Below are 14,649 nucleotides of genomic sequence, written 5' to 3' on the forward strand. Positions count from 1 at the left end.
AACTTAAAGAATAAAGTAGCATGGAGAGGTTAGTCTGTTCAGTGTGGCTGGAAGACCGAGCTGGAGAAGAGATCAAAAGGGGCTCCTAGCACTGTTAGATGCCTCACATTCAGCTTTACTTTGTTTCATGATCTATGAAGAAATTTCCCTCACTAAACCCAACTCTTGAGCAAAAGCTGTGTTAATCACTACCAGTTTTAGCCTTGTGTTAGCACTGCCTTAAGGAATCAACGGAGCACTGTGTCAATGTTTCAGGATGACCAAATAGGACGAAGGAAGGATGAAGACGTAGTGGTGAGGTAGCTAGAGGTCACGGAGAAGAACGCAGAAGCAGGAGGTCAGCAATGTCAACCAGGAGAATGTAATCATCTATAGAAGTTCTTGGAAATCTGGGATAGGAAACAATTTCTTTAAGTCCTTATGATATCAGTATTGGATAGTAAAGTAAAAGGTACTCTGAAAGAATGGAGGATTTAAGGACTTTTGGGTCATCCTGCATCACAGAATTCAGACTTGAAACTCAATGGTTATCTACTTTTCCAACTTTACTTACTCATGGAAATCTTTTCATCAAATGAATTATTATATGAAACCCAATGTGTAAAACAGATTAATACTGAGCTGCCGTGATGAAATAGGACAGGGGTCAGAATTTATGCCCACTCGGTTTTCCTGTTGAATCCCACAGTGGCCATCAGGCAAGTCTGTGGAATCCCAGCACTTCAGGAACACAGTTTCAAAACCACGAATCTAGAACCCAAATCTTTAATATTTCTGGCAATTGATCATTCATCCTAACTCTGAGTGCTCATTACTGCTAAGCAGCATGTCCCTGGGCCAATCATCACTGATGGGCGTTCTTCCATCTTTTGAACCAAATTCGTCAACTTGGGACTCCCCACCAGTCCTAGTATAAAAATCAAAGTAAGCTTTATTCCTCTTAGAGATAACTCTTCAAACCTTTAAAGATATCTTACCTCCTTCCCTAATCATCTTTGCTCCAAGTTAGACATTCTTAATCCCCCATCTATTCTGAAACTGTAGTTCATATACTGTTTTGGGATTTGAAATTATTGATATCACTTGCAAAAAACAAACTCAGCATAGAAAAGGAGTGCATTTACAACCAAAACAGAAGCACCAAGAGGGACACAATCACAAACACTTTGAGGATACTAAGGAAAAAGGAAAGGTGTTGATCTCCTCTTCAGAAAGCAGCCCAGAAAGCGTGTTCCCTCCTGCACTTTATAAAGGGGACTGGAACTCAGCACCCGTGGCATTCAACTCAGGGATGTGCCTGGGATCACTCTGGCAATCACCATATCAGGGACAGCACCCGTGTCATTCAACTCAGGGATGTGCCTGGGATCACTCTGGCAATCACCATATCAGGGACATGAGCGGATGGACTCAGTTCTTACTATTATTACTCTTCACACACTCCCCAGCAGTTGAGCTCAGGGACACAGGACAGTAAGTGCCCAGCATAGGCTTATTTTTGCTAGTCTTAATTGATCACATGCATATCCACAAAGCTACTGACCCTTGGACATGGTCATGAGATCTATTAACTAAAAATAAATGGAGTGCCTGGGTGGCTCAGTCGGTTAAGCATTCGGCTCAGGTCATGACCTCACAATTCGTGACTTCAATCCCACGTCAGGCTCTGTGCTGACAGCTTAGAGCCTGGAGCCTGCTTCAGATTCTATGTCTCCCTCTCCCTCTGCCCCTCCCCAGCTTGTGCTCTCTCTCTCAAAAATAAACAAACATTAAAAAAAAATAAGTGAGATTCTGGAACCATGATTCAACAACCACCAGTTGTTTTGCTGCAGAATGATAGTATCATTTAGTAACAATCAACAGATTGATGATTTGCATTGGTTTTGGTGGAGGCTGAAGGAGGCAGGGGAGTAAGGCTCAACAGTTAGGGCTAGTTGTATACCTGGAAAGTGCCTATGTGACCAGTTCACTGGCCCAACACCACCAGAAACAAAACTTGGGCTTCCTGGTATCACAATGCCTCACATGCACACTGGTGGTGGTTTGAGGCCTGGAGACTTTGGACAGAATGCGTAACCCAACAGTGGGAGCACAAACAAGGCTGCACTTGAGATACCAGAACCCCTTGATGGCCTAACATTCCTCTGTGCAGCTGTACTATATCTTTGCCTGTGACGAAGCTCTTCGTTGAATATGAACTGAGTCCTGTGAGTCCTTTCAGCAGTTGAACACTTGAGATCATTGGTGCGTAATTAACACAGTAAAGATAAGAAGTGACTTCCAACACAGGCCACTCTGGAGCCTGAAGGATGCTTCTGACAGGAGAGTGTTAGTGTTTGGTGCTTAAGGCACACAATTTTGTAAGTGGGTATGATGAAGTAAGATACTTCAGTTCTGTTGCACGTTATGGAAGCATCTCCAGAAAAAAACAGCAGGAATGCATTTTGATTTACTTCAGTAGAAAAATCCTTCCATCTTTGACCAAGAACGTACCTGTCCAGGGTTGTGCAGGTGTGTATGCAAACAAAGAAGAACCACAGTGTTAACCCTCATTTCTTCTTCTTTTTCCCAAAACTCCTTTATTTTGGCCCTATACCTGAGAGGAAGCATTGTGGTTTCATGTATTAAAGTCTTTTCTTCACAAATAAGATGTTACCGACTCTTTGGAATCCTAATTAAGGTCATCGGTACTGAAGAAGGAATCAAAGGTAAACCCAAGACCGCATCAACAACAAAACTGACATTTGGGAAGGAAGTCAGTTCAGGAGGGAAGAAAATATTTATGTATGAATGTCTGCCTGCATATGTACAGGTGTATGGGGAGAGTGTGTATGTATATACACACACATGTAATTTTCACAAATCACATATATATGGAAAACATGATCTCTGATACAAAATGAAACATCTTTTTATCCTCCTGGCTCAGGATTTGAGCTGTATCTAAATCCACACTCTGCCACCTGCCGGCTGTGAGTGTGAACTAGTTATTTAACTGCTCTGAGACTGGTTTCCTCATCTATGAAATGGCAGTGAATTTTACTGTGCAAGGTCCTGATGAAGATTAAAAGAGATGAGGTATGAGCTCTACATGTTATTAAACTAATAAGTACCATTGACAGATTTGCAGAGGAGCGATTTTGACAAAATTTGCTGACTTCCTTTCTTTGCTCTGAGGGTTTGTGTTATGTGAGTGGGAAGGACAAGAAGAAGGAAAAATGAACTCAAAACAAGGGCCAGGTGGAAGGAATTGCTTGAGGATGTAAGGAAAAAGCATTAACTTCACTTTGCTTGTCTCCACTGGAATAATTCCCTAGAAACCCACCCACTGGAAATCTATCAGTCAACAGATGGAGGCAGCTGAAACATGGACCTTCTGAGCCCAGAGTCCTATCTTCCACCACACACATGGAGTCAGATATGGGAGGACCACTCACGGGACGTGATAGAGGATTGGCTTTAAAGAGGATCTCCGAAGTCCCTTGTCTGGATGTTTTATAAACTACAAAATGCTGTGACATTTCACATGCTTATTTAATTTGATGTTTACAATTATCCCAAGACAAAGGCATAACTAAAGAATTTGAGTTAAAACCTGGGAAGAGCTGAATCAAGCTTCAACCTTAGTTCTTCCCATTATTCTGACTCTCCCCTTCATACCAGAGCTGCCAACTTGATGGCAGATGCTGCTGGTGCCCTGTCCCATTTACCTCCAACTCACCCCCAGCGCACTTGAGTGTACCAACAGCTGCATTAGGCAGTTGTCTGGTGACAATTCTGCACGAGATGACTTTCTTTCTCATTTCCTTTGTCTGAGGGCTTTCTGGAGACTGCAGGAGTTTGCAAGGAACACACCTGGAAAAGCGGGGGTTGGGGGGGCAGTGGATGGGAACCTAATGCCCCCTGGATCAACCCTCAACCAACAGGGATTGGACAGAATGGTTAAATGCCAGCTTCTGGAACGTTCTGGGTGGTTTCCAGGGTACCACCAGCACAAGTGAGCCCCAGTTGCTCAGAGTGGCAATACCCCACTCATAAAACATGTCCTTTATTGGCTCTTCCCCCTTCCTGTCTTACTTTCCCCACTTCCTCCCGTGTGCTTCCCAGAATTCCTTCTTGTGTAAACAACCAGCACTGCATCTTTATCTCCAGGTCTTTTGGAAGAACCCAAGCTGAGACAAATTCTAAAATTCATGTGGTTGCTACTACTGTTCCTGTTTTTAATTACATGACATTCTCACCAAAAAAGTAATAATGCCCATTGGTTGCTGATGAGTCAGAACCTGATGGTAACACTTTTAAGTCTTGACAAAAGTGAAGAGAACATTCTCAACAAAGCACTACATTGTTCCTTCTATTTCACTAAGTATCCACTTGGCCGTAGCTGCTCTCATTTTAAAGCAGAGTTGTGATGGCTTTGGAGGGGCTCTACCAATGCAGTTACAGATCCAGTTTGGATTTTCTAGCTGTGAATCAAGAGAATTTAGAACAGATCCCAAAAGTAGGATACGATTTCCTAATTGCAAGAAAAGAGAGAAATGAATTCATAATTAAAAAAATCTATAAATAAGATCAAAGTATTTACATTATTGAAAACAAGAGCAATCATCTCAAAATGCCTTCTAGATTTATCAACTTGGCACACATATTTTAGGAAGATTTCAAGAGATTTCAATATAGTATCTAAAAATGACCAACTATTTCATTTTGGCAAAAAGAGATTCCCAGCTTCCTGTAGTTGACTGTAACTATGGGATAAAAGTGTTCAGATTTTAAAAGACGCATGTAAAATTCTTATGTGAAAGTTAGTCGTGACACAACCCACTGAAGCGTGATGGTCATTTACTCGGCCGTCTGTCCCAGTCCAGAGATGCAGGGCTCATAAGTTATATATAATAAGTTCATATAACAGGTTTTGTTTTATAGACTCTAGCCATTTATTTAGCAAATGGAAATTTCTAATACCTAGCTCTTGTCTACATTTAAAATTTCAGGGAAAAGAGACTCATGTCCTACAGTACATATTATTACAAAAGAGTTCGTTATCAGCTGTGAACAATTAAAACTCCTTCTCTAATGATTAGAATCCAACATCCGTTAATGGAGTGAGGTGACATCTTTCTTATGGAAAAAGCCCATGTTTCTTGTCAGAGAAGGATATCCTGTCTGTTCATCACGGATAAAACAGGTGGAAGACCACTTCTCTATTCTGGTGCCCAAATCAGGTATAAATTCTTTTAATTTAGGGGAGAACGCAAACATACATAAAGCAAAGGGTAGAAGTTGTTTTTCCATCGTCTTTACTCAAACGCTACCTAGAAAGTCAACGTTTCCTTGGTGGTTTTGCTCGCATGCTGATCACTGTGCATGTAGCTATCATTAGTGCGAATGTATGGGAGACGTTTTGAATATATAGCACCCAAGGGAAAGAACAATAGACCCCCAAAATTTGAATTATTCTTCTTGCAAACTCTGAAAGCCAACAATCACTTGTGCCTTGCAGAATCTGGGGGCTCAATCCCCAGGTGCAAAGTACATTTTCCAGGTTTCTCCAGGGCAAAGGCAGGGTGAACACCCTCATTAAACCTGTGCCTGATGATGAAGAGCAACTGTCCACTTTCAGCATTAATGAAGAGAAGCCTCTGGTTATTGTAGTCCAACAGAATGCCCACCCTGGCGGGATGCTCAGTCACATGCACATCGCTCACAATGCCACTGTAGAAGAATGTATATCTGAAAAGAAACAGAATGGGGAATTAAAAACTGGAAATCTTGAAAGACCATGGTGAAGAAGATCACTTGGTGATAACTAATTTTTCAGTTATTAATTTCACTACACAATAATGAGTTGCAATAATGTTATCCCAATTCCTTTAACCAGATCCCTCCTAGATGCTAAAATGCATAGCTCATCTCAATAGACAAACACTTTTAATAATTTTGCTCCTTCTACATTAGGAGGCGGTCCCAGAATAACCAGCATATGCCTCCCTTGTGATTTTTCTCAACATTCTAATTCTTTCCCAGCTGCCCACATGTTTTAACTACCGCATTCATGGTGTGTCATTCTTTTGAATAAAACTCCTTTGAGGCTGCCATGTATTTTTAAAAGTACTGCAGGCTTGCCTTCCATAAAATGTATTACTTTTACAGCTTAAAACATTTTTAAGTAACTTACATAAGGGCCTTTATGAAGTTTAAGAAAAATTTCATTATTTTTGCCCAACTTCATCCTTTGTATATGCCCCCCCACCCCAGACCAACTTTCCTTTTTGTCTTCTGAATGTTTCTTGCAGGCTTGCAGCTCAGGTGTGTTGCCTCTAATTTCTCTCTTCAATTCAAGTAAATTCAACTCAACAAGTATTCACTGGGCATGTCTGTGAGTCCAGCACTTTACTAGGCCCTCTGGGGGCTATGAAGGACCACAGAGTACTGTCCTCGCCCTTGGGGAACCCAGACCCTCCTGACCAGGGAGGAAAACTCTGTTGATCACTTAAAAGTGGGCTATGGGTGAGGCTCCGTCTCAGGGCAGAGTTTGGTAAAGTGTTTATAAACACATTTAATGGACCTGTTTGGTTGTGAAAGGACAGGTCCAAGAGCAGGCTAGGAAGGGGAAATCGCTCAACAGAAGAGGCTAAATTGCTCTGGGCAAAAAGTAACCCAAGTTTGGTGTTTTCTCCTGGGAGTCTTAGAAGCAGAGGCTGGGGCCTTGAAAGTGGGAGAAGGGAAAAAATGAGATAGAAGCGATGAGGGAAAGATCAGTGAGGATGGTCTGAGGAGTGGAAACACAGTGGCACTGGTGTGGCAGAGAAAGCCAAGGACCCTTAAGGCCTATGACGTCAGTGTTAAGGGCCCAGAAGCTTGAGTACAGGTGTGTTTTGGGAATGGGAAGCTAGCAACTTCCCTGCGGAATAAACACCATGTGAGATGGCAGAGGTTCGCGGGGATGTGAAAGTAAGCAAGGCGTACACAGTGATAAAGGACCTTTTCAATGTCTTGCCAATGAGAGATCTCACAGAACAATAAGAAGCTCAGGAAGCCCTGGAAGCCACAGAGAAAACCAAGGTTGCAAGTGGCAGTGACTGGGAACAGCAGTGTAGGCTGGGACTCTTACAGAAGGCTTTGGGAGCAGATGAGCTCATATTCAGCAAAAAGGAACAGTTGGAACTGGACATAGGTGGGAAAGAGGAAGGGGATCCAACCAGCAGGGACAGCAGAAGCAATGACGAGGTGGCAGAATAAGCCCATTCGTCATAGAGAACAGCACCATCTGTCCGACAGGTTCGGAGAGGACATGTGAGTGACTGTGAGGATATAACATGAATAAGTAAAGTCAGGGGCCAGGAACTAGACCTGCCCTGTCCATCACAATTGCCACTAGCCACATGTGGCCACTTAAATTAAAATTAAAATGATATAAAATTCAATGTCCAATTCTGCAGTCCTCGTAGCCATATTTCAAGTGTTCAAAAGCCATCTGTGACACCATTTTTCTATCTTCATAGAATTTTTGATTGCACACCACTGGTCTAGAGAGTTCTGAATGCCCTACTGAGCTATTTTCCCCAAGTCATGCTGAGAAGGCCCCTGGTGCTCACAGGCCCAGCCCCATCAGTCCCTGAGCTAGTCCCCACCATAGAGGCCAAGGAGGGAGAGACATTCCTCAAAGCCTTGGCTCCACCAGTTCTGCAGGGCCTGGAATCTGCCCTGCCCTGCCCTGCTTCCACCTCCATTTCCTATCCAGCATATCGGTTCCTTCTCTAGCCTCCACTCTGGCCTGAAACCAAGCCTGTCTAACTGGAGCTCTCTTCCCTGCCCAGCTTTTGTCTGCCCCTTCTTGGGACTGCTGGTGTCTTTCGAACAAAGATCGAAACTTGATTCTAGATACCCGTGTAACTCTGGAACTGCTCTACTGGGGCCCCCACGTCCCGGTGGGCCTACCTCTGTGAATCTCACTACTGGCCAAGACTGAGTCCAGCCCCTTTTGGTCGTGATGGTTTACTCCCCTTGGGTCTCCTCATCCTTCCCCCTTCCTGGTCATATTATTCCTGGATTCCTGTCTTGACTGTGGTCCCATCTACAAACTGTAGATGTTTGTAGATTTTTGAGCAAAAACACAAGGGACATGATGGAAATGATATTCTAGAAATATTTGCCAATTGCAACACACAGGATAGTGTGGCATGGGTGCAGACCTCGCCCTGGAAGGTACAGGCATGGTAGCTGTGGTGGAGGAGGTAAAAAGGCTGTGAACTAGGGGAGAAAGTTTAGGAGTGGGCAGGAAAAAGTCCAGTTGATTCTGTGTCCTCAGACCCTCTCCATTTCTCCTTTCCACCTATAATATCTTAAACCTTAGATTCTACCCAAGTAGTATCAAGAATAATACAGTTGGGTTTAAAATCATGAAGCCAGAAAAGTGAAACAGAGAGGGGTCTGCCACAGTGGTTATCACAGTGCCTTAAGGTGGGGTGCTCTATTTGAAACATGAAATGAAGGCACTCAAGGCTTGACCTCTCTGTGCTGTGACCACACAGACAGGCACACTCTTCCTCCCGGAACCCACAGAGCCTACCCTGGGCCTGAAAGAGCCGAAGACCAAACTTGTTGAACCTGTTGACAAGATACAATTATGTTTTCTAGAGTCTAGAAATTTGTTACTGGAGGCTAATCTATGGTTTTGGGGTTTCAAAGATTCAAGTGTTGGGGCGCCTGGGTGGCTCAGTTAGTGAAGCATCTGACTCTTGATTTCAGCTCAGGTCATGATTTCACAATTAGTTAAGTTCAAGCCCTGCATCAGGGTCCCGTGCTGACCCTGCAGAGCCTGCTTGAGATCTCTCTCTCTCTGTGCCCCTCCCTAGCTCATGTTCTCTCTCTCTCTCTTTCAAAATAAATAAACTTTTTTTTAAATGTTAAAAAATAAATAAATAAAAAGATTCAAGTGCCTAAGGAAATTTTCATGAAATCAATATCTGGTTCATGAAATCAATATCTGGTTCCAGCTCTAAATCTACTCATTATAATTTCTGGGTTTGAGAGATTTTAAACTCCAGGCAGGGGCTAGGCCCTTAAGCATTGCACAGCAATGAACATCAATTATCATAATTGCTTTGACTTGATGAAATGTGACTTTAAATAGCTCTTGGAGATAGTGTCCTTATGAACCATGTCAGAAAATCAAACTCTGTCAAATAGGATACAGGGAGGAATGTGCAGCCAGAGATATGCAAAATCCCAATCTGTGGGCCTTTTTCTGGGAACTTGTGAGCACTGAAGGCTTCCTTTTTAAAGCATTACATTTGAATAATGCCTCACATTTTCCTGATACTTTACAATTTCAAGACTCTCCCCTGTACCTGACTTCATGTGATCCTCACAACCCAAAAATGTAGCAGACCAGGCATCCCTGTCCCCTGACAAGATAGATGAGGTCTATTAGGTATGCTCAAAGGGTTCACTGACTCCTGGTGAGTAGCCAACAGGAGGCTAATCAAGGATGGGGCCAGGACTAAAGTCAGGTTTCTAATAAAGACCACCCTGTGAGCATATTCAGATCATTCCATGCTTGCCTCATCTCTCTGAGACTAACACAGGTTATGGTGTTTACATAGTAACCAACCAAACGAAACTACAACTAATACAGTTAGCAAACTTTTTCTGTAAAGGGCCACATAGTAAATATTTTAGGCTTTGGGGGTCACTGGTTGCTGTTATGACTAGTCAGCTCTGCCATTGACATGCAAAAGTAGCCACAGACAATACGTAAACGAATGAGCATGACTGTATTCCAATAATACTATCAGTAAAATTTTACAAAAACAGGAGTGGTCCTATTTGACCTATAGGCTATAGTTTGCCAATTCCTGATATGGACCAGTGAGAGGGGTATCGGGGACTCACTTCTTTTCTCACTCCTGTTGATTCCTCTGGGGAGGAAGCTTTTTAGTACTACCCTTGTCACCTCCTCCACCCTCAGGTGAGTTTAGAAGGAGAAATTGGCCATGCGTGGCATAGAGGTCTCTCCTCACTATCTTTGGAGAATGAGCTTACTGATGAAACATACTTCCTTTTTTGTTTCTCCAGGGGCGAACTCTGCCATGCAGGGTGGGGAAGGTGGCATGGCTGGGTGAAATCTATTAATAGGGTTCAATGTAAGAAATCTCCTTTCCCTCAGGTATGAATCACATTCACTAAAGTTGGCTTCCTCAGTAATCAGACTAACAGTTTAGTCTTCATATGTTTGACTCTTTTGTTTTCTTTCTTTGTCGGCTCAGACTTGGACAGGGAAGTAGGATACTATTTGTTAGGTGCCTCAGAGACCTCTGCCTACACATTAACTCATGACACTTTGACCAAGAAGGGAAGCAAGGCTCCAGCTTACCTCTGTGGCTCAGAGCAGTGCATGTACCACGAAGTCTCCCCTTGTCCCAGGGTACCAGCCTGCACAGCTGAACGGGAGCAGATGCCAAGTCGGTAAGCTGGGCAGTCTGTGACTGTGGTTTCCCAGTAATGCTGGCCACAGGCAGGCAGCTCCTCACCCAGCACTGAGGGGATTCTGCAGACAAAGTGGATCACTTAAGCCTAGCACAGGTATCACCAGCTTTGATCTCCTAAACATCCACATTCACACAGTTGCACACAGTTTAGGCAGGATTCTATCCTTGGAAACTGCTGGAATTTGACTAGAGACATTTGTTGTCCATTGTGCCCCCAACTTTGAGCTCATTGCCACAGAACTGCACAAATTTTCAACATGCATTCAACACATTTCTGCTGCCACATACACCATGCATGTATAGTATACTGCATCTCTTGAAGGAGCTAAGAGCCAGGAAATAATTAGAATAATGGCAGGGAAAAAAAAAAAAGACATGGCACCATCTCTGATTTCAGGGAGAGTGAGGAAATACAAGGGAGGAAGGTGGGGAGGTCCAAGAGAACATAACTTGCAAAGTTTTTTTCCAAAACATCAAGAGAAGACGAAGAAAAGGAGGAGAACGTAGGGGAGGAGTCTCCAAAATCTTCTTTAACAATGAGTTCCAGTGTTTGCTGACCTTACTGGGCACAGAGACCAAATGAGGTGCAGCTCTTAAATGGCAAGACAGCCGGTGAGGGCCAGAGCAGAGTGTAGAACTGATCAGGAGTGATGAGTGTGCTTTGTAGAAGCTGTGGTCAACAGTCTTTGGGACTCTGGCCTCTTTGGATTGTAGTAGGGGCACCTGAGAGGTTGTTGAAAGGTCTCCTTTTGTCTCACCTTAGCTATTTTTGTAACAGGCACCGTAAAATGAACCCAAGCACTTTCAACTGCTGATGGGTGACCTTGTTTGCATGAAGTACTCAATCCTCCTTTGAAATGGCTGAGACAGCAAGGAAGCATTTTTAATTTAAGCAGTGTTAATATTCAGTCAGCACCCTCTCCTTTTTAACAGATGAGAAAATGATTAATGCAAAGGAATGTATTTCACTTTCTCGTGTCTTTACCCAACAACCTCCTTTCAAAGAGGTGGATACTGACAGGCCCTTGCTCTCTGAGCAAAACCTGGCTGCCTGATATTTATGAGTTAATTTTCAGGTTAATAATAAATAAAGGTCTATGAAATACATTACAGTTACCATCAATTACCATCTATGAACTCTAACCAACTTCCAGTCTATTTCTTTTCTTTTTGATTTTTTGAAAAATCAGAAAAAGAAAAGCCCAATCTATTTCTTAAATCTTTTTTTTCCTCTGAATTCACTTATTTGTGTATTTTTTAGCACCTACAACATTCCAGGCCCCATGCTAGATTCTGGGAATTCAAAGATGCAGAATACAGGGCTGCTCCTTGAGGATTATTCAAGACAGAGTGGCTAACAAACAATCCACCTGCGCTCAGACCTTTTCACAGGTAAGATCAAAGGGCACTGGGGCCCAGAGAAGACTTCCAGGAGCAGCTAGCACTTGAGCTGGGCCATGCGCCATAGTGAATACGGTGAACAGCAACCAGAAGGGAACACCACACAGGACATTGCTGGCAGCCACCGTGAGGGACTGAGGGCTTGCCGGCAGCCATGTGGGAGGCACATCCACGCCAACAGCTGCCTGGGTCTCACATGTTTTACGCTTTTCAAAAGCCTTCACATACTTTCTCCCATTTGACCATTTGCCCCTCACAATGACCGTGAGAGATCGCAAGCAAATTGCAGATCAGTCTCCCCATGGGGCCCTTGGCTTTTGGCTCTTTAGTACTCCTTTTTCTGGGAGCTCCTGGGTGGGGAGGGACAAGTAAGTCTGAAACTCTGAAAGTCCTCCCTGTGGCCAGAAGCAGAAACTCAACAAAATGTCATTCTCCTCTCTTCAAAACCTGGTCTGCTATTGAGGGGCGCCTGGGTGGCTCAGTCGGTTAAGCGTCCGACTTCAGCTCAGGTCACGATCTTGCGGTCCGCGAGTTCAAGCCCCGCGTCGGGCTCTGGGCTGACGGCTCAGAGCCTGGAGCTTGCTTCCGATTCTGTGTCTCCCTCTCTCTCTGCCCCTCCCCCGTTCATGCTGTGTCTCTCTCTGTCTCAAAAATAAATAAACGTTAAAAAAAAAAAAAAATTTAAAAAAAAAAACAAAACCTGGTCTGCTATTGAAAATAACAGAAGAATTTAGCCTAGACTCTTTTTTTCATTAAATCAGTGATGGTACCTGAAAACAGCCTATGTTTTAAGCAAAACCATCTGTGCTTGTGTTTGCAATACAAATACTGACACTTACTCCAACTTAGGAACTACTGGCACTTTCTCCCTAGTGATGAGCCGTACCCGAACCGTATGGCTGTGCTCGTGATGATATTCGATACTATACTCCCAGGTATGTCCATTAAACCAAGAACATGCGCAGGCAAGGCCACACCAGGGCGACACCCCTCTCAGAACACTCAACTTACTCTGTCAGCCGTCTCCTCTCAGCGAAGCTGATCACTGTCCCATTTGAGGAAATCTGCAGGGCAGGATGAGCCGTTTCTCGCAACAGAAGAAATCGGGTTCCTATTGCAGTTATGAACATAAGATTATAAGATGACCACAATAGTAAGTGCTGTCCCTGGGCCAAGCCCCACATTTCAGACTGCAGTCTCCCTCTCCCCTGACATCAAAATGCCCTGCTCAGTGTCTTGAGATCCACAAGCTGGAAATCTCATCCATGACAAACAAGGCCTGGGTGAGTGCTAATGACCACGTGCCTGCACCTGGTGCTGCGGTGCGCCTCGCATAGTCGAGCTCCCTCTGCTATGCAAATGTGCTCCTCTGGCCAGCAACATCACCTGGAAACTGGCTAGAAATGCAGAAGCTCAGGCCCGTCCTGACCTCCTGAACCAAAATCTGCATTTTCTCAGGCTCCTCGGGAGATTCACGCGCACATGAAAGTCTGAAGATGCACTCGTGTCAGCCGAGGGAGTGGTTCTAACAGTGGAAGATCCAGGCACCATATTAGGACTGGAAGGGAAATATTTCTGGGAAGGCAGCCCTCATGTCCTCTCCTGTAAACATCAGGCTGGCCCTGACCACATCACAAACAAGGCATGTGCACAAGTTTTTGCTGGTTAAGCAAATCACTTGATATACCGCCCTCAATCTTCTGCCATCTTTGGGTCTAGGGTAAGATAAGAAAATGATCACCTTTGCATCTCTCACTTTTCACAATAATTGAGAACAACCAAGTATTTTTTTATTGGCATCATTTGGCTATTTTCTCCAAAATATCATTGAACAGCTTTATCACTTCCTTGAGTTATTCACTCATTTATTCAACAAACATTAATTGGCACAAACTATGTGCTAGGCACCAGAAATAAACAGAAGAATGAGACTGGAAGCTTGCTCATAGAGTTTACAGTGTAATAAAATAAGAATATCCCCATCCCACTGTCCCTAACACACACTTAAAACATGCCCACTAATTATAGCACATTGAGAGCCAAACAAGAATCATCTGGGGGGATTAAAAACACATGTCAGAGCCCATATGCATCTCCAGATCAATCAGATCAGAGTCTCCATGAGTGGGGCCCAACATCGGTCTTTTTTAAGTACCCTGACTGATGGCTGATGGGTAGCCAAGTTGAGAACTTCTTAAACCAGAAATCTAAAAGAAATATCTTGGTCTTTAACCAATGTTGGGTCCTCATGCCAAGAACCTAGTCCAAGAGGTTGGAGCTTTAAGAGGTAGTCTTCTACAGTGTCTTCTCTAGGTGTTAGAAGGAAAGAAATGGAAATGCTTGGAAATAGTTCTCTGTGTGTGTATGAAAAAGAAGTACCTCTGGTGGAAATGAGGGCAGCTTCACTCTGCTCGCTTGCCCCAAATGCATTGATGGCTCTCACGTAGAAAAAGTAATTGTCATTGGGTTGGAGGTTAACTTTCAGCTGGAGTCCTTTAATTCCAGAGAAGGATCTAAACACAAAAGAAAAACTAATTTAAATACCGGGTCACACGCTAAACAACTCATCATATGTCAATCCTGGAGTGACTGAACATTTTTTATTCACAACAAATAACTTATTTTTCCCTTTTGGTGACCACCGAGTTAGCAAGTCCAATTCTACAAAATGTTTATGGTCCACTAAGATTACTTAATCAAATCACTTTTACCTTTGTCAACTTTGTCCAATATATGCCTTCCAGAATGCTCCTGA

At 43.5% G+C, this 14,649-nt stretch overlaps 1 protein-coding gene across 1 annotated transcript in view; it reads right to left on the minus strand.

Annotated features, from left to right (window-relative positions):
• Positions 1 to 4,913: 4,913 nt before the first annotated feature.
• Positions 4,914 to 14,649, minus strand: part of CMYA5 (cardiomyopathy associated 5) — a 90,940-nt gene continuing 81,204 nt past the window's right edge. The window contains exons 10-13 of the mRNA XM_019462904.2: positions 14,274 to 14,407; positions 12,906 to 13,005; positions 10,379 to 10,552; positions 4,914 to 5,733 (exon numbers count right to left, since the gene is read on the minus strand). Of these exons, the coding sequence (XP_019318449.2) occupies positions 5,487 to 5,733; positions 10,379 to 10,552; positions 12,906 to 13,005; positions 14,274 to 14,407 (655 nt within the window). The 3' untranslated portion in view covers positions 4,914 to 5,486. The remainder of the gene's footprint in view (positions 5,734 to 10,378; positions 10,553 to 12,905; positions 13,006 to 14,273; positions 14,408 to 14,649) is intronic.

This window comes from Panthera pardus, unplaced genomic scaffold, assembly GCF_024362965.1.
Source record: "Panthera pardus isolate Hobbes unplaced genomic scaffold, ASM2436296v1 HiC_scaffold_2, whole genome shotgun sequence".
Classification (NCBI taxonomy): domain Eukaryota; kingdom Metazoa; phylum Chordata; class Mammalia; order Carnivora; family Felidae; genus Panthera; species Panthera pardus.